A 21,787-nucleotide genomic window follows, 5' to 3' on the forward strand; every position below is an offset into this window, starting at 1 on the left:
AAAATATGTTCATGAAGTAAATATGTTGTATTTCTAGGAATTAATTTGTTAAGGTTTTGTGAATTTTCGAATGTGCTTTCCAACTTTTCTGTACTTAAAATTTAATTTGGACCGGCTATGTCACGCAGAAGCTGGCGACGCTAGCGAACTGTCGCTTATTATTTATTATCGTATGGCATTCGTTTACACCGCGTGGCTATAATTTAAATTTACAGTTTGTGAAATAATCGATATTTTCTTCTGTAACATTTTTGAGATCTTCCACTTGGCCTGCGAATTTCGTTAGTGGGCATTCCATGACAATGTGGCGTACAGTTTGCTCTGGGCATCCGCATTCACAGCTTTCGTTTTCCATCCAGCCCCATTTCTTCCGCAGTTGGTTACAGTGACCAACTCCCGTTCTCAGGTGATTAAGTATGCCCATAAGATTGGGCGTTTTTCTTTGAAACCAGGTGGGCGGGAGTGTGGATTCAGCTCGAACAGTTCAGGTGGGATACATCTGTCTGACCATTCTTTAACCCAGGCCTTGTTTGTGTTCCAATTGGAGTGTGGTTGGTGTGCCTGTAATGCCGGTGAGTTTCGTGTCTTCAATCTCGTTGATTTGAAACTGGCTAGGTCCCTGTTGATAGGCAGCTCGGGTCGTATAAGCGCCTTTTCTATCTCTGCGTATAGGCGGTGGGTGCGGCGAAGGTGGGGTGGGGCAATGCTGCTGAGAGCCGAAAGCCAGTGTAAAGGGGTTGGTTTTAAGCACCCCGTGATTAAGCGCATGGTGTGGTTTAGTTGCGTATCGACTACAGTAGTGTGGGAGCTGTTTAACCATGCAGGGGCGCAGTTTTCTGCCGTCGTATATACCAGGGCCAGGGCGGATGTCCTCAGACAGTTGGCTGAGGCTCCCCACGTTGTCCCTGTCAGCTTTTGTAGGATATTGTTCCTGGTTCTCAGTTTCACTGCGTCGTTGTTCAGGTGGGCACTGTATGGGAGAGACCGGTCTAGGGTGACACCCAGATATTTGGGACAGAGGTTGGAGGGGAGAGTGGAGCCTCTAAAGGTGACGTTGGGTTTCTTGTTGGCCTGTCGGTTATTTAAGTGGAAACAGCAGACTTCCGTCTTGGAGGCATTCGGACACAAGCGCCATCGAATGAAGTAGTCATCAAGCGTGGCCATGTCGCTTTCAAGGTGACTTTCCGTTGTCTCTATACTGCGGGCTTGTGCGACTAGAGCTAGGTCGTCTGCGTACGCAAATTTGCTGGAGAGCGTCTCTGGCACATCGTGGGTGTACACGTTGAAGAGTGTTGGTGCGAGGACTGAGCCCTGCGGGAGGCCGTCGCTCAGGACCCTGCATAAGCTAGACTTGTCCCCCAGATGGACACGGAATGGTCTGTGGGTAAGGGCGTCCTCAATAACTTTGTAGATCTTTATACAGGGGATCAGCTTGAGTAGTTTGTACAGCAGTCCCTGGCGCCACACTGTGTCGTAAACAGCTGTTAGGTCCACGAATACAGTCGACGACTTGAGGTTTTCGTTAAAGCCCCTCTCCAAGAGTGTTGTCAGTGCTAACTAACACTTGATCGCTAATATCTTAGAAGAATCAATTGATTTAATAAATCATGAGAATTTGTATTTTTTTTATAATAATTATTTTTTCTAAACTTTATTTTTCTTCAGTGTTGCTACCAATTAAAACGGTTAACCTTTAATAAACCATAAAAACAAAACTACAATTAAATTACGCGACAGTGAAAGTATACAAGTGAGATAAATAATCAAAATGAACATTATCAAACCCTTAGCTACTTAGACTTTTCAGTTGTGTAGCTTAATACAAAACTCATAAGCGTTTGTAAAATTTTAAACATGTGTTGTATGCTTTGACATAATACGTGACCAAGGGGCCAGGCGGGGCAGTGCCCCGGGGCCCTCAAGCTCAGGAGGCCCTCGAATCTTTACCAGAAATCTCGATCGAACTGAACTTTTGGAATTTTCTCCCATTTTCAAAATAAAGATGACAGGTTGCATCCCCACTTTAAGCATGAGAACATAGGTGAGAGAAATTCAAAAGTTATGCCTAATGAATTCCCTTAAATTCTTTCTGTAGGACAAAGACAGATGGAAATCTGAAGGTGCAAGGTCAGGACTATACGGCGGATGCATTGACACCTCCCAGCCAAGCTCTTTTAATTTTTGCTGAGTGCTAAAAATGTGTGAGGTGTAGCGTTATCATGATGAAAAACCACACCCCTTCTGTTGATTAATTCCGGCCGCTTTCTGTCAACTTCTTGCTTTAATCTCATCAGTTGTTCGCAGTAGAGTTCAGAATCGATGGTCCTGCCTGGTGGTAATAGCTCATAATGAATAATGCCCTTCCAATCCCACCACACACACAGCATCACCTTGTTGCGAGTTAACCCGGGTTTCGCCACAGTCTGTGAAGCCTGACCGGCCTTTGACCATGACCTTTTTCGCACGTTCTTGTCGTACGTGATCCACTTTTCATCACCAGTTATAAGCTTCTTCAAAAATGGTTCGGTTTCATTTCGTCGTAATAAAGGATCACAAATGAGTACACGGTTCATTAGGTTTCTTTTACTGAGCTCGTGAGGTACCCAAATATTTTTGTGTACCCAGTTTTTTTCAAATGCGCCAAAACTGTTTTGTGGTCAATTCCCAGTTCTTCAGCTACGTCGTAACTACTGATATGCCGATCTTGCTCCACTTTTTCAAAAATGGCATCCATTTTATCCGTAATAGGGCGACCAGAGCGTCATGCATCTTTGACATCAAAATTTCCGGATTGAAAACGCTTAAACCAAATTTATGTTACTCTCACAGACACTACACTAGGTCCATAAACATCGCAAATTTATTTCGCAGCTTGCGTGGCATTTTTACCTTTTTTGTAGTAAAATTTTTAAAAATGTATCGAATTTCTTCATCTGAATCTATCACTCATCTTGACATTGCGAAAAATAAATAAAAATCACACATTTTCCTAATTTGAATTTGGAATTATCTTCTTTAAAATTTAAACTTTTAATGATACCAAAACCAGCCATTTACAAATATTATAGCCAAAGAGATTTTATTACAAGTTCATACATACTATAATGCGAAAAGACTTTTTCCCCAACCTATTAAGTTGTTACTGTTTAATATTTTTATTACCTGCCCTGCAGTGCACAAAAAATAGCTTAAGTAGCTTAGCATTTTTAAAGTATTTGTAAATTTCATATTTTTATTTGATAAAACCTAATCAGCTTACATAACAGTGAGGCCCCATTTTTTAATTTGCCCCAGGGCCCTTGGTTACCTAGCTACGCCACTGCTACCTACGAATCGGTACGGACACTTTATGCATTGCTATGGTATTTTGTAATTAGGTGACACTACAAAACTTTCATACATACCGTCATGACCTATGCGAGTGTAGTGTATGCTCACGCGCGATAGCAGTCTGAGCACCGTGGTATGTGAGGTATGTGATACCTCTAAATAATCGAGCCGAACGACGGGGCATCGCAGCCGCTGTAGCCCGAAACATTTCTTGCAGGATCCACTCTCGGTGCTTTTAGGCTCTTCAAGCACCGGTCGTTAACCTCGTCGATTACGACAAAGAGTTAGACGAGCGAACCAACCCATAGACTACGGAGTTTCTGACTGATCTTCTCAGTAGGTCGCGATTCGAACCCGATGGTAGATACTGCGAAGTAGGTACAAATTCTCTCAGATTGAGGCCGTGAGCTCACCGATCCGGCCGCGCGTAGCTGGAATAGCCCCAAGCAAATAGAAAGGGAAAAAACCTCTTTCTTCCCCCTGGATTTATTTAATACTGATTTTTAATTAGACTTGACACTATACCTGTAAATCTCCGAAATAACCGAATTGCCAGATAAACAGACATTTGAAAATCTTTTCAAATGAGGCTTATTCCGAACCCATGAGCATCGGTGACCATTTTCCGTTAGGTAGACAGTGCTATAAATAAGCGTACCGAAACCTATAAATAAATAAGACAGCAAAATCATCGCTTGTGAGATCGCTACCCCATTAATATAATCTAATATATAAAATTCTCGTGTCACAGTTTTCGTTCCCATACTCCTCCGAAACCGCTCGACCGATTCTCATGAAATTTTTTGTGCATATTCAGAAAGCCTGAGAATCGGCTACTATCTATTTTTCATAACCCTAAGTGATTAGGGTTGTCCACCCCTAACATTTTTTTACTACACTAAAATTCCCTAGAAATCTTATATATGGCAAAACAATGTTTGCCGGGTCAGCTAGTATAATATAATAAACAATTCGGGTTTACCAGGGGTCGCTCTACAACTGATGCAGGTGCTTATCTAGTCAAAAATATTTTTAAATCTTGGGAGGAATCGCATGATTGTCTTGGAATTTTCTGTGACTTATCCAAAGCATTTGACTGTGTTGAACATGAAACATTGGTGAGGAAACTACATCACTATGGTATTAGGGATGGTGCATTGGAACTTATTACTTCCTATTTATCAGGACGGATACAAACAGTAGATGTGAAAGGTAATAGATCTTCAGGCACCTTGTTGAAAATGGGTGTACCTCAGGGTTCCATTTTGGGTCCTTTTTTATTTCTAATATATATAAACGATTTACCTAGTTTTATTGAGTCCCGACACGAGGTCGTATTATTCGCAGATGATACATCTTTATTATTTAAAATTAAACGACAACTACAAGTCTATGACGAAGTGAATGATGCGATTTCGTGTGTGGTTCATTGGTTCCGTATCAATAACCTATTATTGAATAGTAAGAAAACTAAATGTATTAAATTTACTTTAAAATGTATTAAACCATCTTTAAATGTGAGACAAGTGGATAGTGATGTAATTGTTTCTGAGGAATCATTGGAGCTTGTTGAGTCAACCGTATTTCTTGGTATAACAGTGGACTCCAAACTGCAGTGGGGACCTCATATTCATAAATTGGCGAGTAAGCTCAGCTCTGCAGCATACGCAGTAAAAAAAATTAGAATGTGTTGCAAATGATGTGACAATAAAAACCAGCAGCGTAACGACAAGTTCTTTTATTTGTGCAAGAATGCAGAAAGCAGGTAGAAATGGCTGGCATGGCTTGTTTTATTAACACTATCCCCCCTTCGTTGGCTTTGGCTGGCGGCGGCGGCGGTGGCGGAAGGGGGCGTGTTAATATGGCTTGGCGGCTTGGCTGGCGGCAGGGCATGACAGCTGACGTCACGTCCGTTACATTCGGCCATCCTGCAACAATTGCTCCCGCAATGGGGAACACACAAAAACATTTAGTTCTCAAATAAATCAATAAGGTCTTCAGTTTCGAGCTGCTCATCGGAACTACTAGCGCTATCGGACACATGGGCTATACTTTTATAGGGCTTTAATGAATCTGTTGATACCAGGCCAGTGAAGTTTTTATAACTTCGTAAACCTTTTAGATATACTTCTAATTCGATAACAATTGTTACCTACTACTTTAGTTACTACATACGGACCTGAGTATAAATCGTCTAATTTGGTATTAATCCTAGCGGCGCTACTAACCAGTTGGCGCCTGTCTCTACGATACAAAATGCCTTTTCCTATAAACATGAGCTTTTTTTTTATATTAATGTTGTGTGTTATTATTGTACTCGCTTGTTTTATCCTAGCTGCAGCTATCTTACGCCGTGCGTCCACAGTTTCTGGTTCGAGACCAGGAATCGAAACATCACATATTGACCTACCAGAGCGCGCAAAGATTAAATCACAAGGCTTGTAGCCGCTGTTACTTTTAATTGTGTTGTTTGTGCCTCAATTGACGGAGTTCACTAAATTATTTGTAGCTTCACTAGGATCAGTTGCCCGCAACACATAAAATTGTATGTTTAGTTTGTTCAACCTGGCCAATTACCGCGCGGACAAGCAATACCGTTTAACGTATGCCTAAACTGTTTATCTTCTGGTATATTTTTTTAAAGTACCTACTCGTAAAAGCTTTCCCGTAGTCTGTCACCACGTGATTCGGGTATCTGGACAAACCCTATTAATATATTTTTCAATGCACGAATGGTCCCGATTGAATTTACAGTACGCGTTAGTTCAGCTATCACAAATTTAGACAACGCATCTTTCATTACGATAATGTACTGGTTGGTGCCCTTTAGATGTCCTACAGAAGGGCAGCATGTTATCTATTTGTACCATGCGCATAGTATCAGATGGTTTAGAGATCGGATATATACTGTATTTTTTACGATGATTTAGATCCACGTGACCAATGTAGTCATAGTGCATGTATACAATTTTCCATTTAGCCCAAGGGACCGCGAGTCAGCGCGACTTCGTCCGCGTGGAATATAAGTTCACAAATAATACTTTATTTTAGAACAAATTTGGTTAGCATAAAAAAAGTTATAGTGAGCCAACCTTAACATATAGACATATGCTGTCGCGGACATTTTTTTTTTTTTAGATCTTTTAAAGGGGAATAATTCTGCCACATTATTTTAGCTAGCGAAATTATAACAGTTTCTGCAGCGCACGCACCGGAAGCTCTCCAAAGGGAAAATAACCCGATTTTGAAACATTCTTTATTGGTGCTCCGCTTGTATTGGTCTTAGCGGTCTTAGCTAATCTTCCTCAATAAATGGGTTATTTAACACTGAATGAATTTTTCAAATCGGACCAGCAGTTCTCGAGACTAGCGCGTTCAAACAAACAAACTCTTCAGCTTTATAATGCTAGTATAGATTGCTTTATAATCGAACTAAGCTTTTCGTCCTGACATTGCACAGTACAGAATCAATCAGTAACTTTAAGACGATTCACGTTCATCATGTCAACAGGATGCCTATTAAGCGCGCCTACAAATGTTCCATACGTTCACCAGGTCTATACTCAACACTAATGTCATAATCTTCTTTCAAAACTCACCATCGCGCAATGCGTGGTATAATGTCGCGTTTGGTAAGCGTAGCACAAACCACAGTACAATCAGTTTCTACTATATCATGTTTACCTACTTCATAAACACAGAACCTACGAAGCGATTGTACGACCGCCAGGTTTTGAGCTCTTAACTATGATACACACTCTCTTTCTTCCTAGTAACCCGGCTAAAGTACATAACAGGCCGCAGTGACTTGCGTGCATAAACTTTCTAAAGAAACATAACCAATAAACTATCGCACACTGAGCATTATTTTATAATGCCGGCATCTAAAAGTTAATTGGCTTTAGATTTAACTATCGTTTGTTCATTATGAGAAAGTAAAGGTGGCAATACACGGGCTGATCACTAGTAAGCTTAATTTGCATTTGGACTAAATTGGCAATACCTAAATCATGTGTATTCGTAGCAAAGTAATGCTTATACTGTGTTTTTTAAATCTGAATGACCCTTATTATTTAATGGCTCCTTTTTTTTTTTTTTTTTTTACCCTCAAATCTCGAAATATTTGTAATGGCATGGCTAGGGCAAGTAGAAATGCAACACACCTGGCTGTTTGGCTGTGGCTCCTCGCAGCTGTTGGCCCTCGGCAGGATCTCGCCCGGCGGCCACATGATGGTCTCCGAGCCCATGTTGATGACTTTGATGTAGCCGTCTTCGCCGCGCAGCAGCGTCGCAGGCAGGGAGAAGGAAGCTCGTAGCCGTGGAGTTCGTGAAGCGCCGTGAAACTCGTAGTGCTGCAGTGGAGCGCAACCACGTTGCTGCTCTTCTAGTTTCCCTCCACGTGAACCAGAATGATGGAAGGACAGGGCGGCAGGCGCTCTTGGTCCGACGACGTCGAAGTCCCTTTGATTTGATTGTTCCAGGTTCTTCATCCTGTAGCTCAAGTATCGCCTTGTGGACCTCCTTCTGAAGCAATTTTTCAACACCTTCCTCGCCAGTGGAATAGGAGTTTCATCTTCTTCAAATTTGTCAGAAGACCGAGAGATCTAAGCGTGTATATGACGTTGTTTCATTTCTTTATGCCACTTCTGATTGTTGCAAATGATGTGACAATAAAAACCAGCAGCGTAACGACAAGTTCTTTTATTTGTGCAAGAATGCAGAAAGCAGGTAGAAATGGCTGGCATGGCTTGTTTTATTAACACTATCCCCCCTTCGTTGGCTTTGGCTGGCGGCGGCGGCGGTGGCGGAAGGGGGCGTGTTAATATGGCTTGGCGGCTTGGCTGGCGGCAGGGCATGACAGCTGACGTCACGTCCGTTACAAATGTTAACAAACGCGGACACGGCTCGTTTAGTTTACTTTAGTTACTTCCACAGTGTCATGTCCTATGGCATTTTGCTATGGGGCAATGCGGCCGATGTAGAAATGATATTTATTCTGCAGAAAAGAGCTATACGTGCTATTTATAACATGCACTCAAGGGAATCCCTGAGGGAGAAATTTAAAGAAATTAAAGTTCTCACTATGCCATCCCAGTACATTTTTGAAAATTTGATGTATGTTCGTAAACATATTGAGGAGTTTCCTAAACAGTCGGACATACATAATAGAAATACTAGGAACAAACACAAGCTTGTTGTGCCGATGAGTAGGTTACATAAGATACGAAATTCATTCGGGTGTTTGTCTGTGCGCCTGTACAACAAAATCCCACATGATGTTCAGAACCTACATATACATAGGTTTAAGAAAACTATTAAAGAACATCTGTGCAATAAAGCTTACTATAAAGTCAATGATTATCTAGAAGATTGCACAAAGTGGGAATGAGTTGCTCGCTCCAGGCATTTCAATATTGTAGTAATTGTTACGTTATAATACTCAGTGTAAAAAATTCATATTTAAAAAAATAATAATATTAAAAAATAAATAAATAATAATTTTATATGTAAAAAAAAAGACATGCCCGCTGAGTTTCTTGCCAATTCTTCTCAGGACGGAGGCTAGTTCTTGTGAATTGGCGGTAGTTCTTTTGACGTTCAACAAGTATGTACTTTCATTTATGTTGAATAAAAATTTTTTGATTTGATTTGATTTGATTAATCTTTCATTTTAAAATCAGAAAAAGGCACCAAAACTTCATATCTAATAAATTGAAAAAAATTCAACCAATGAAACGTCATAGGTAGCAATGCTTAAATAACTCAAAACAATTTACTTGCAAAAGTTAAGGATTCAAAATGTAATTTGGCAATGCATAATGCATCATTCCTATGATTTGAAGTTAACATAAAATAAACAGAGCCATCTATTGACATATTACAGTTACCTATGTTTTAATAGAATTCTTATATTAAATGTACAGGTTCGAAACGTCATCTGCTAGCCCATTTAATGCTAAGCTGTAAAGAGCGCATCCAATCAATAGGTTTTATAGAGGGCGCTACTCATATCTCGCGCAGTCAAGTGCCGTACTATTTATCAATTTAAGTGAATATAAATGAAAAACATAGTTTATACTTAAATTTGCAAATTTTTCTGGATATAAATTTACGTATTAAATACCTTGTAAGACACCTTACATTTTTCTTTTTTTTTTTACACAATCATGAACATAATTGGACATCAATTGATGTAGATCAGGGTCAAACAAGCTTGGACTTTTCATGAGAAAATTATCATGGCGCCATCTTACGTATTCGCTGTCAACTTCGGTCAAATTTAGTGAAGTAAAACTGTGTAGAGTCGTGTTGAAGTCAAGTAATTGAAATACAAACTACGATATTTTGATTTTCACTCGTAAGTACTTTGAAACAATAAAAAGATTTTGGCGGAAAATTTAACTGAAAATGATATTATCAATGGCTTCTTTGTGGCATCAATCGGACAGCAACGCTTTGAATTTGTATCTAAATGTAAAATCAATCACTTTAGCGTTTCATTGAAATACTTTTGTCTTGGTTTTTAATTATCTCGGAAAACAAATTTATTAAAGCGAATAACTGTTTCAGGATGAGATATATATACTGCAAATATAACCTATAATGAAAAAACATTGAAACCGCCGCTATGTCGGAGTTAAGGCAAGTGAAAGTGGATAACTGGGGAATTTATTTCCTCCAAAGGTTAAAACATTTCTTTAACCGCACTGACTATTGTGATTTAACGCTACAATTCCAAGACAACGCACAGTTGAAAGTCCACAGACTGGTTTTAAATGCTTGTACAGAATATTTTGAAGTTTTGGAGAGAACATGCGAAATGTATGAAGATTGTCTCGTGATGCCGGACGATCTTCAGGCTGATGTCGTTGTACCTATAGTGAACTTCATGTACACTGGACAATTAGAGTTCAGGTTGGATTTACTTGAGAAACTTTACCAAACTTCTCTCATTATGAAAATGCCTGTGCTAACTAAACTTCTGAAAGCTCACCGTGCCAGTCAGAATCCACAGTGCTATGCTCCAAAACATAAAAGCTCTGAACCTACTCCATCTACTAGTAATAAACGCTCATATGGTAAAGCTTTTGACAACAAGAGTGCATGCAAAGAGAAAAAAGTATATAAACCTGTGAATATAAATAAAGAAATAATGTACCGTCCATCATCTCCTTATATACAAAATAAAAAAAATCTAATGACAGATCCAAAACCTACAAGATATGAGCTATCAGAAGAGTTTGATGGTGATGGGGTGTTTGACAGTTCCTTCTGTAACATATCCTATACATCTCAACCGTTGATGGTACATCCTGACACTAAGAAGCGTTACTCTAAAAAAAGTGGTCTGTTCAATAATTCTTCAAGTGATAGTAAACACACAACAACTTTAGACATTATAGAATGTAAGAAAAGTGTTGATAACATCTTTGAAGATAATTACTTGGAGAGTGGTATACTTGATGAAAATGAGATGTTCCAAACAACATATTTAAAGAAGAATAAACCAATTATGGACTCCAATCAACTCTTTGATCAGATTTTAGATCAGAATGATGCTCCTAAAATAACAATAGACACTAAAAACAGTAAAGTATCTGCAAATCTTGATCATGCTAAAATAATAAGTGAAGTTTTAAAGAAATACTCTCATTTATTGAAAGGTAGTAAAAATATCAAATTGAAAATATTAAACACTCCAAACAAAAAGAAGCAATCCACTGTTCGTGAACAGAAAAATTCTCAGCAGAAAGTTGAAAGACATGATTCTAACTTCACCTATGAGACTGATGTCATAGATTCAAAGCATGCAGCTAAGTTAATAGCAATGGGGGCAGAGAACATTAATGGACCTTGGATATGCCTTATATGTGGAACACCAGGCAAAGCATTGCATTTTATGTCATATTATAAATTCCGAAGACATCTAGTTGAAGTGCACAATGAAAAACCAGTAGTCAATATATGTGAATATTGTGGATATAAGGCATTAAAAAGAAATTATCATCTTTACCATCTATATACAAAACATGGGATTGAGCCACCACCAACATATAATTTCCCAAAATGTAATCAATGTAATTATGTAGCTATGGGTGAAGGATATTTAATGAAACATAAGTTAACACATTCAACTGTGAGCTTTCAGTGTAATGTTTGTGCTACACACTTTAGTTCATCAAATTTACTTCTCCAGCACATTCAAAGGACAGGTCACAAATATTCTGCTGATAGAAAACACAACCTTCAATGTATGTATTGCCTAAAAGTCTTCTTACGTGAAAGCAGCCTATATAATCATCTGAAAACATGTCACAAAAAAGAGGATAAATCGAGTGGCATCATTGATGACTCAGATGAAGAAAAATCAAAAGATAAAAAACCTAAATTGGAGTTAGAGATTGAGATTCCCCCAGTTCGTTCACATGACTATGAAGAAGTTAATGTACACTATCAAATTCAACCAGACGGAAATATCCATGTTATTCCTAATGGTGAAATAAAAGCACCTTTAAATCAGAAGCATAAAATACTTAATCCTGAATTCAACTTAGTTAAACCCAAACAAATATACAAAGAAAACAGTAACATAATTAACAATGTTACTACGTCTCTGCAAAAAGGTCATGTTCAAGAAGACAATAGTAATGTTATTACAAATGAAGAAATTGTTATGATAGATGACAGAGAGTACATCCTGAAAGATAATCAGCTTATACCAAGATCAACCAAAAATGCTGAACCAGAATTCATCATCCCAGAAATGTTGCATTCAGAACCAGTGCAACAAACATCTACCTCTACAACTCAGTTAGACTATACAAATTTAATAGAAACTGTAAATGAATCTAATGTCATCCTGAGTAAGCAAACAAACTTAAATCAACCCATCCAGTTTGTTGTTTCTAATGAAGAAGAATATAAAGCATTAATGACTGCAAACCATCCAATTCTTTTTGATAATGGTGATTCTAACAAAACGTTAGCTGTTTTATCCAACCCCCACACCTCCAATGTAGAATCAACGAGTATGGAACTTGACAACACTCAGTCAAATGATATAATGATCATACAAGAAAATTACCCATTAAATGTAACAGAGTCAGTTGTAACGGACAATTCAAACATAGTAGTAGTTTATAGCCATCCTGTTGATAGCACAAACAAACAATTCCAAATTCTGACTACACAAGGAATAGGAACACAGTTAATACAATCATCAGCTATAATTACGCAAAACTTCGAGACTGTCACTACTACTGCACCGGTCATGAATGCTCACGTAATTGAGAGTCAAGAATGGGAAAATGACATAACTCCAATGCCTGTTAGTAACAAACCAAATGCTGACTTAGAAAAAACTGGACAAAATACACCTCAAATGACATCTCATCAAAGTGTAATTGTTTCGCCTGAGGTTCAAGTCCCCCCTAAACCACCTTCACCAGTAGATATGGATGTAGAAGAAACCATACAAAGTAAATTAATAAATGAGCCAATTCAGGAAAATAATGAAAAATGCACACAAAGTGAGACATTGCCGGCTACAACAATTACACCCATTACAGATTCAAGCAATCCTACTCAAGGGACGATAGTGGAAAACATGATCATCAATGAACAGCTTACAGAAGAATCAAGTGAAAATCTTCCTACAGTTGAAGAAAATCTAGAGAATATTGATAAAAATTCAACTAAATCAAAACTTATTCTAGATTGTAATACTAAAATGGGATTAAATGATATCAGCGAAAACCTCATAGACAAAGAAGAGAATATTTGTAGTCCAACATTTACACAACAAACAGATTTAAGTTTAGAAAATAATGTTGATTCTATAAGTCAAGATTCAGCTGAGGAAATTGTACAATGTGAAGTATCACTGTCTGCGCAAGCAGTACCAAAAGCAGCTGAGGAAAAAATTCAAATATTGACATCAGAATGGTCAGAAGATGAGTACGATTCTCCACCAGCAATCAATGATAATAAAGTAATTTGTGAAGACTCTAAAGAGATATTAACAAAATCAACTGAAACGCCTCAAAATATTGAAGAGGGAACTGTGAACACTGAGTCTCTCTTACCTGAAAATTTAAATGAGCCAACTGAATCTGCAAAACCTGAGAGCCCAAACAAACAAACAACTAAAATTCCAAATGATAACATATCATCTCTGCTAAGTGACTGGGAAGACTCGCAAGAAGATTTGAGTAGCAATGACGAAAATATTGATAATATATTACCAAAAGAGTATGAAGAAAAATTGCGAAATGATTTACCCGATTACAATATACAAAATATTGATAGAGGTTTACCCAATCTGAATGATGAGAAAGATGATGAGGATCTAATAAAAGTTAGCAAAGAAAAGGTACATAATGACCTAACAAACGCAGATGAGAAAACAGATATTTGCTTGACAAAAGACAGTGAAGGAATATCTGACAGTGGTCTGCCAAAAAGGAACAGGGAAGAAATGGGTGACCCTTTACATGTTAAGCAAATCGAAAATGTATTAGCAAATATAAATGAAGGGATAGTTTCCACTGAATGTAATAATCGTACAGAAAAAGTTATTCTAGATGAACCAAATAGTGGACTTTTAGAAACAGCTGAGAAAAAAGCTTCACATGATCCTGCACCAGATAATGAAACCGATAAACCAGATGACAAAATAAAAAGTTTAGTCAGTGATTGGGATGATGACGATGAGGAAAGTAAAATCAATTAATACTTAGCATCGAACTTTGGGGCTGAGTTCATACATAAAATATGTACTATGTAGTATAATGCTTAAATTATAGAATAAATAATGAGATATTTGTTATACAAGAAAATATATTTCACTTTTTATCAAATCAAGTCCCATCAATGTTATTCTTAAAGTATTAATATTATGATTAGTTAAATAATAGTAATTAGTTTGAAATAAGTACTAAAAAATCATGCACTAAATAATTAAGTAATACCTAAAATTATATGGTAACCATATTGCTACTGGCTGAATCTTTTTCTGAACCTAGTATGCTGTTTAAAAAAAAATTAAACATTGCAATGATATTTTTTGTATTCTTTTTCCAATGGTTGTCTTGCATTTAACATTTAATTCTATTGTAAAAATAGCACCAGTTTGGTATATAGTGCATTCAAATAACTAGTTCTAGCTGGTTTTTATTTTTAAAAATATGTATATTAGATTAAGCTTGGTGATTGTAAATTAGACTAAAGAATTCTAACTTTTACACAATTGTATTTATCTGTATAAGAGGACCATGAAACGAAACCATTGTGATTAAAAATGTGTATAAGTCCTTCATCATGATCTGTCAAGTTATAAATATAAAAGCTAACTATGAAGGTAACTAAAAGCAATATTACATAACCGGTCTATAATATAGAGTATTTGCTTTATAGTAAAATTAAAGATCGATGTAATTAAGTCTATACGCCAATAAAATTTAAAATAAAAATGTGGTTAATTATTGTGATAAAAAGTGGTGCGCGTGCAACTTCGTGCACGGGAAAGAAGTGAAACTTCTTTGCGGTGTGTATTATTGTGGTTTTCGCCATTTTTTCATTCTTAAATGAAATTTCTCTTGTAATGGGGAATGCAGTGTTTAAAAGAAACGACCTAGGTCGCTTTGTCCTTTTCCACTCTCCAATGTCGAGTGGTTTGAAAGACGCTCTGTCTATTTTCTCACTCTCGGTCTTCCTAAATTATATATTTTCTCTCTAGCTGTAACTAATCCGACGCGAGTTAAATTTTACTCTCGAAGAGCCTAAAGAAGTGTCACTTCAAAAATGAATAAAGCAAACTCCATTGTGTGGCCCCAAATAAGAATTTAATTCTGTGTTATGGTTATTTCAAACGCACATGTGAGGCAAGAAACACTACCCAATGACCTTTAATTTATATAAAATCGACGTAGCCCAAAACACGTCATTTCGGATCCTCCCGATCCACTAACGGTGCTTTTACCTCAAGCACCTCAAGCATCGTTCACGTCGAACCCGTCGCTTGCGACGAGTAAATTAACCCACTAAGTTTCTCAGTGGATCGCGTTTCCGATCCGGTGGTAGATTTTGCGAAGCACGGCTCTTGCTTGGGTTCGTGTTAGCAACGTCGTCAGGTTTGAGTCCCGTGAGCTCACCTACTAGTTCAGGTTACGCTGAAATAGCCTCTCACGGCTATCAGCTTAGGTAGGAAAAGCAAAAAAAATATATAGGTAAAATAGTTTTAACTAAAATATGGACTCCGACCGAACATCTAGCTCGCTCTGCTGTAGAGTAACCTCCAACTACAAGACCAAACAATATCTAAATAAGAAAACAAATAAAACGTACCTATATGTAATAATTATTATTTTATCAGTTTACTCTTGAATTTTCAACGATTCTAACTGCGACAACGAGTATTGTAGCCATCTATTTTAAGATGGGTGAACATTCTGAAGGTAAATCTTGTGTACTGTAGTTACCAAATCCTATACAGATCAACATGAATGAGGCCCTTCGTTGTTGTCGATTGACATGAGCTCAAAGTTCCATTAAGTGTCGCTGTAAAGCTAATACTCAGCGTAGTACATTTTATTTATAATAAATAACAGTAACCAAAATACACTTTTGTAGCTAGCTGTACTCAAAAATAGAAAATAGTAAAAAAATGTTTTTTTTTCCCTACCTATGCTGATAGCCTTGATAGGCTATATCAGCTTTACCCTAGCATGTAGGTGATCTCTCGGGGCTCAAACCGGAGATGTTGCTGGCCACTGGCCTAGAACATTGGCCCTAGCAAAAGCAGTGCTTCGCATAATCTACCACCAGATCGGAAACGCAACCCACTGAGAAGATCCGGCGAGAAACTCAGTGGGTGTGTCTATGGATTAATTTAATCGCCGAGCCCTTTCGTAATGATGTGTTAGGACGATTTAGCGTTCGATCCACGGTATGTAATTTCCATCGACCACGAGGGTTTTCGTGTCGTACCGCCTTCTTAAAGTGGCGCATTGATGCCGACTGTATATAATACTTACTGATCGAGTCAAGTTCCAGACCATCATGGAGATCCACATTCTTCAAAGACCATGGTACTCCGACGGCTATTTTGCAAAAACGGGATTGAATGACTTGAAGAGGTTTCAAAATTTCAAATTAGTGCGAGCGGCGTCAGCGACACTACACTTGCATAAGTCATGACCGGGCGTACGTAAGTTTTGTAGTGTCACCATAGACCTAAGTGTCACCTTATTAGTATTAAGCGAAGTAAATTGTCTTCGTAATATTATTACGAAGGGACAATTTACATTTAATGCTTATTGCAAGCATGGGTGTGATTAAGAAAACCCTTTGCTTAGTCCTGAAGATCCTGACCAGGATAATCGGACCGTTTTATTCAATTAATGTATTCTAGCATCGGCCTTGTTATGTGTGCCATAATATATATAAGTATATAGTATATAAACCAAATAAAAATAAAAATTAATTCTCAATTAATATACATATGTACCTACCTATCTTGTGGTACTTGCCTGCGGGATTCGAACTAGATTACAGTCACAGTACGAATGTATCGGGTGACTTATCATTTTCGGCTACATCGACTTATCTGGGTATTTAATAAGTATATATTTTATACATATGTGTAAGAGTCTCTGTTTCCCGTGGAATAGGAAATGGACATTTATCACAAAATAGAAATTGCTAAGTTGAAACTGAAAGTAAAAAATTGTAACGTGCTTTGAGGAGAACCCTCAGCATGGGCAGACTTGGCTGTACCTTTGGCATCACTGACGTCCATGAGCGACGGTAACTACCACCATCACGTGGGCCGTATGCATGTCTGCATATAAAAAGTGTCTTAGTAATATTTCTGGGCTGTGAGTAAATTTCGTCATAATAAAGAAAAATGTTGCAGATGAATAGAATAAAATAATATGAACCTTTGTCAACATCCTTTCCAACATTTCTTCATCTCAATAGTTCAACAATAGTTATGCATGTTCTAAAAACTATAATACGTGCTTTCCAACTTCTATGTTAATGCTGGTGAGCTCAAAACCCATTACGTATAAAGTTTAGACAAACCTAAAGGTAGATAAAATGCCTTTCATTTTCCGTACAAATTTATTAGATTTATGGTCGAAATTCGTAAACGACGACAAGGCTCATTACAAGTGATATAAATAATATTCAAGAAATCATAAAATGTACCAACATATCTTTATATGTATATATAATTTATCTCAGTGAAGACTAAATTAATCTATGTGATATTAACATTAAATGTTGGACTACAAAAGGCAAATGGGCTAGCATTTACTAACAATGACAAACCACTATATTAATTCACGAAGATTCATCACATAAAATCACAATAATTACATAGGTGTAACATATACTTAGCATAAAAACGTTTTGAACAGTATAAAGAAATTAAGCATGCATTTGAATGTGAATTCCGTAAATATAAATATTTCTGATGTGCAATCTCAGGTAAGGACATTTTTTTATAAATTGAGTTTTAATAGCTCACATTTTAGGGTCAAATCTAAATAGTATGATGATACATAACAAAACATATCTTGCTCAATTTATGGTGATTTGACATATATTCATTCAAGTCTTAAACCTTGTATTGCTTTATTATTGTGTACTTTAGCATTAAAAGGTCCATGGTTCAACTTTTTCTACTATAGAAAATCATATTTAATGCATACTGTATACAATACTGAAAATGCCTAAATATTTTGTTGAACACTACTAAGATTTGTTAAAAAAAACCTTTATTAGAAATCCTGCTTACAAAAATTTATTAGATTTCACCATATATATTTTTACATTGAAATTTAGTTTCTTAGGGAATAATTGAAAAAATTAAATAAAATCATAAAATTTAATTTACTCACGTAACAATTACTCCAATTCAATAAATTAGTTATATAGTAGTATACCTAGTTATTAATCACCATAGGTATTGCTGTCTATAGTCAGCTTTTCAAGATTCATATAAATTTGTTTCAATCTTTATTTTTAACAGCTCTTTCGGTCTTCAAATAAAGGCTTGTTGTTGAATACATTTAAAAATAAATGACACGGTAAAAGTAGCAAAACCTTAGTAGACATTCCTCATGCAATGCATGTTAAACTCTATACATTGTTACCTACATAAAATCAAGTTTTATTTAAGGTCAAACATGGGTTTATTTCAAGATTGAATAACAATTATTTACAAAATAAATTACAATATGTACATTGCATTTGTAGAGCAAATAAATGTAATTATAAACATTTAAAAAACAAAAGACCAGCCGGCAGATGTGAATTTTGTTTCTTTTGCTCAATAAGATAAATTTAAGACTATTCATATGATCCTAAAACATGTTTGACCATGTAAGTAAGGCATACAAAAGCTACAAGAACAAACAGATTTGTCAAAATACAATTCATACTAGACTGTGGCTCAGAGGTTACTTCATTTGCACCACTGTCTTGATTCAACAACATTGCCTCTTGTCGTTGTTTTAATTGCTGTTCAATCTCCTCTACATATTCAGGGAACAATTCACAAAACATTTTATTTTTTATGTTTATCTCTAGAGATTCTGCAGCCAAACATCGCTTTTGGTATTCTGAAGTTTCAATGGACCCCAATGTAGGAGTCTTCTCCAACATAAAACTCAACAGACCTGTAAGGATCGTAGAAATAGACCAAGCAGGGTTCCAAGTGTCCGGATGAAAGTCTGTAATACTGAGGCACAATCGTGTGTTTGTCTTGAACCTGCCATTCGGTGTTATCATGTAAATCGAAGGTGGTTTGAACGGAAATTCCCTTGGGAAAATAATCTTTCCATGATAATATCCCCCTTCGTAGGGACTTTTCTCCGGCCCTTTAACGACGTAATGCCATTCCAGTATGTTGGACGGCACAGGTTCGGCCGTAACATATGGTACTGGGTCATTCTTGAGCCTCAAATAATCCTGCTTCAATCTGCTAGTGGCTCCTGTCACCTTTGTTTTTGCCATGTTCACATGAATTGTTAACTTTTGAGTGTTTACAGTTCTTCGAGTAAAATGTTTTATAGCAAATGACTACATACAAAATGTTTTCATTTCTTAAAACCAATCTGTTTTAGTTAATAAATGGGTATGTAATGTACATACGACAAATAGCAATATCACAATGGCACAGAGTAGAGCAAGCAAGGTAGACATTTAACATTGTTGACAGTAATGGTACTTATAGTGCAACGTATCTCGCGTTTAAAAGAAAAGCCTAACAGACTACTCTAAAAAGTGAACAAACATGTATTGTAAAACCGATATTTAAATGAGCTACTTTTGTTTACAAAACAAAATATTTTTTGTTTGAATGGAATAGCCTTATATCCTTATCTTATCCTTATCCTTATAACCTATAATCACAAAAAAAAACTTTAAATGGAATGGACCATATGTATCAAAATAGACCGTTAAAATACCTTTTCACCTCAGCAGCTCAAATATGTAGCTTTTGCTGTGAGACAACATTGAACAAAACGCGATTTTGATTCGAGCTTGGATCAAAGTAGCTTTTTAAGTTTTCAATCTTCAGTGCCACGAACTGACATTGTTCAGCCATTAATTTGAAACATTCGAAGTTTACTGTGCTCTATCTCTTTCACATGCGTATAAAAAAGCGAGTGAAAAAACAAACTCCTTCGAAATTAGATTTTGGAATTTATTAGTTATTTCAATCTTTTCCTGTTCATCTATGTCTCCTAAGTTATGTGTTCTCACTTTCTCACTGCTGAGGTAGAAGTTATGTGTGCTACACGAGAGCAAAGTTTCTTATTGCACAAATAACTACTTAATTAATAAAACACACATTTTTTCTTAATTCATTGTTTGCATTTTCGTATAACAAAATGCAGTATCCCATAGTAACCTGTGGTTACGGCAAGGCATTCCAAGATTAAAAGATTCCTTTGGATGATTTTGGTTTTTGGTTAGCCCACCCAATAATGTGCTTTCGGTGTCAATAATCAGCGGGTAAATTTGATTTAATAAGCTTATTATTACTAGCTTAAATAAATAAGCAACGTAACACCAGAGGTTAACTTAATAGGTTAATATTCCGGACGGCCACCGCTCAGGTTTCGGCCACCACGTGTGATTTTTAGACTTCTTACTCGTTGAAACGTGGTGGCTCGAGTATTGCCGCAGTGGCTGTCGCGGAACGGGTGCTGGGATTGGTTCGAGGAAAATAACGAAGGCTTCAAGTATGGCGTTCACACGGTCCTCGTGGCTTGACCGGCGCAGGGCGTAGGAGCGAGTCTTTTCTTGTTCGACGGCTCTCTCCTCTTCTTCTGGAGAGGTCTTGACTCGTCGGCTCGCTGTCTCGAACTGAATTTGCAGTCGTGGGGTCGTCGCGTCCCCTTACGGGGGCGCGGAGCGGGCCTCGGGGAAACCCCTCTACCCGGACTTGTAGCTCCCCGCCTATTAAGGCAGGGGTGATGCACTGCGGGATGGACTGTATACAGGCTCGAGGTAAGTGGTGGGACGATTTCTGTCTTCACTTCTTCATCTTCTTTCTTCCTTCTTCTTCCGGGGGCGGCTGCTGCTCTCCTCCATATTGTTTTTTTTTTTTTTTTATTTTTTTTTTTTTTTTTTTTCTTTTTTTTTTTTTTTACAATTTTATCTTATCCTAGCTTAACCTAAAGTACACCTAACTTAATCTAACTTACATCTAAGCGACGACAGCGCGCCGCTCCTGCACTCCGTGGAGTGCCGGGACAGCGCGCGCCGTCACACCTAAACCTAATCCTAATCTAACTTAACCTAATATGGGGGAGAGAGCAAATCCGCACTCCGCGCTGCAGTCCTCTCCCCCTCTCCCCATCGTTATACAATATTGATGGGGGGGAGGACTGCAGCGGGTAAGAACACCCCATCCCAAAAGGGGGTGGGGGGTGGGGTCAAAGCCCTTCATGGAAATGAGGCTGCACCTACGGGGTGCAGCCTCCACGAGCGACTCCACACCTAGGTCCCGGGCAATAACGTCATTTCTGACGTACTGCCCGGCCCCGACGATAATGCGGAGGGAAAGACTCTGCTGGGCCTGCAACCTAGATCGCTGGGACGGCGACAACAGGTGATACCAGGCCACAGCAGCGTATGTGAGGCGGGAACGGACGTATGTCTTTTAAATGGCGAGTTTGGTCCTGGTCGGAAGCCCGGACGCAAACACCGGCCGCAACAAGAACATGGCCGCGCGGGCCTGACCGATGACTCGGTTGACGTGCGCGACCATGCTCAAAGAGCGGTCGATGTCGCATCCGAGGTACCGGACCGTGGTCCTGAACTCGACATTCACACCTCGGAGGCTGAGTTTCTTTGGGACAACTCTGATACGGACCGGACCGTAGAGTAAGGCCGCGGTCTTTCCCACATTGACCGCGACTCTCCAACGGTCCAGCCA

The 21,787-nt window shown here is 37.9% G+C and overlaps 3 protein-coding genes across 4 annotated transcripts; 1 reads left to right on the plus strand and 2 right to left on the minus strand.

The window, feature by feature from the left end:
- Nucleotides 1–5,053: 5,053 nt before the first annotated feature.
- LOC105842129 (uncharacterized) lies at nucleotides 5,054–7,820 on the minus strand. Its single transcript, XM_038018608.2, has 2 exons — nucleotides 7,494–7,820; nucleotides 5,054–5,258 (listed from the first exon to the last, which is right to left on the minus strand). Exons 1-2 carry the CDS (start codon nucleotides 7,818–7,820, stop codon nucleotides 5,244–5,246), a joined length of 342 nt encoding a protein of 113 aa, XP_037874536.1. The 3' UTR covers nucleotides 5,054–5,243.
- A 1,245-nt stretch (nucleotides 7,821–9,065) lies between these two features.
- LOC101745145 (centrosome-associated zinc finger protein Cp190) lies at nucleotides 9,066–14,801 on the plus strand. Of its 2 annotated transcripts, none has more exons than XM_012693385.4 (2): nucleotides 9,066–9,688; nucleotides 9,901–14,801. In XM_012693385.4, exon 2 carries the CDS (start codon nucleotides 9,959–9,961, stop codon nucleotides 14,060–14,062), a length of 4,104 nt encoding a protein of 1,367 aa, XP_012548839.3. In that variant the 5' UTR covers nucleotides 9,066–9,688; nucleotides 9,901–9,958; the 3' UTR covers nucleotides 14,063–14,801. The 2 variants fall into 2 exon arrangements, with proteins under 2 accessions (XP_012548839.3, XP_037874398.1); XM_038018470.2 differs by having other exon boundaries at nucleotides 9,612–9,804.
- A 2,634-nt stretch (nucleotides 14,802–17,435) lies between these two features.
- LOC101745295 (ubiquitin-conjugating enzyme E2 J2) lies at nucleotides 17,436–21,171 on the minus strand. Its single transcript, XM_038018539.2, has one exon. It carries the CDS (start codon nucleotides 19,351–19,353, stop codon nucleotides 18,688–18,690), a length of 666 nt encoding a protein of 221 aa, XP_037874467.1. The 5' UTR covers nucleotides 19,354–21,171; the 3' UTR covers nucleotides 17,436–18,687.
- Nucleotides 21,172–21,787: the final 616 nt, after the last annotated feature.

Source organism: Bombyx mori, chromosome 21 (genome assembly GCF_030269925.1).
Source record: "Bombyx mori chromosome 21, ASM3026992v2".
Classification (NCBI taxonomy): domain Eukaryota; kingdom Metazoa; phylum Arthropoda; class Insecta; order Lepidoptera; family Bombycidae; genus Bombyx; species Bombyx mori.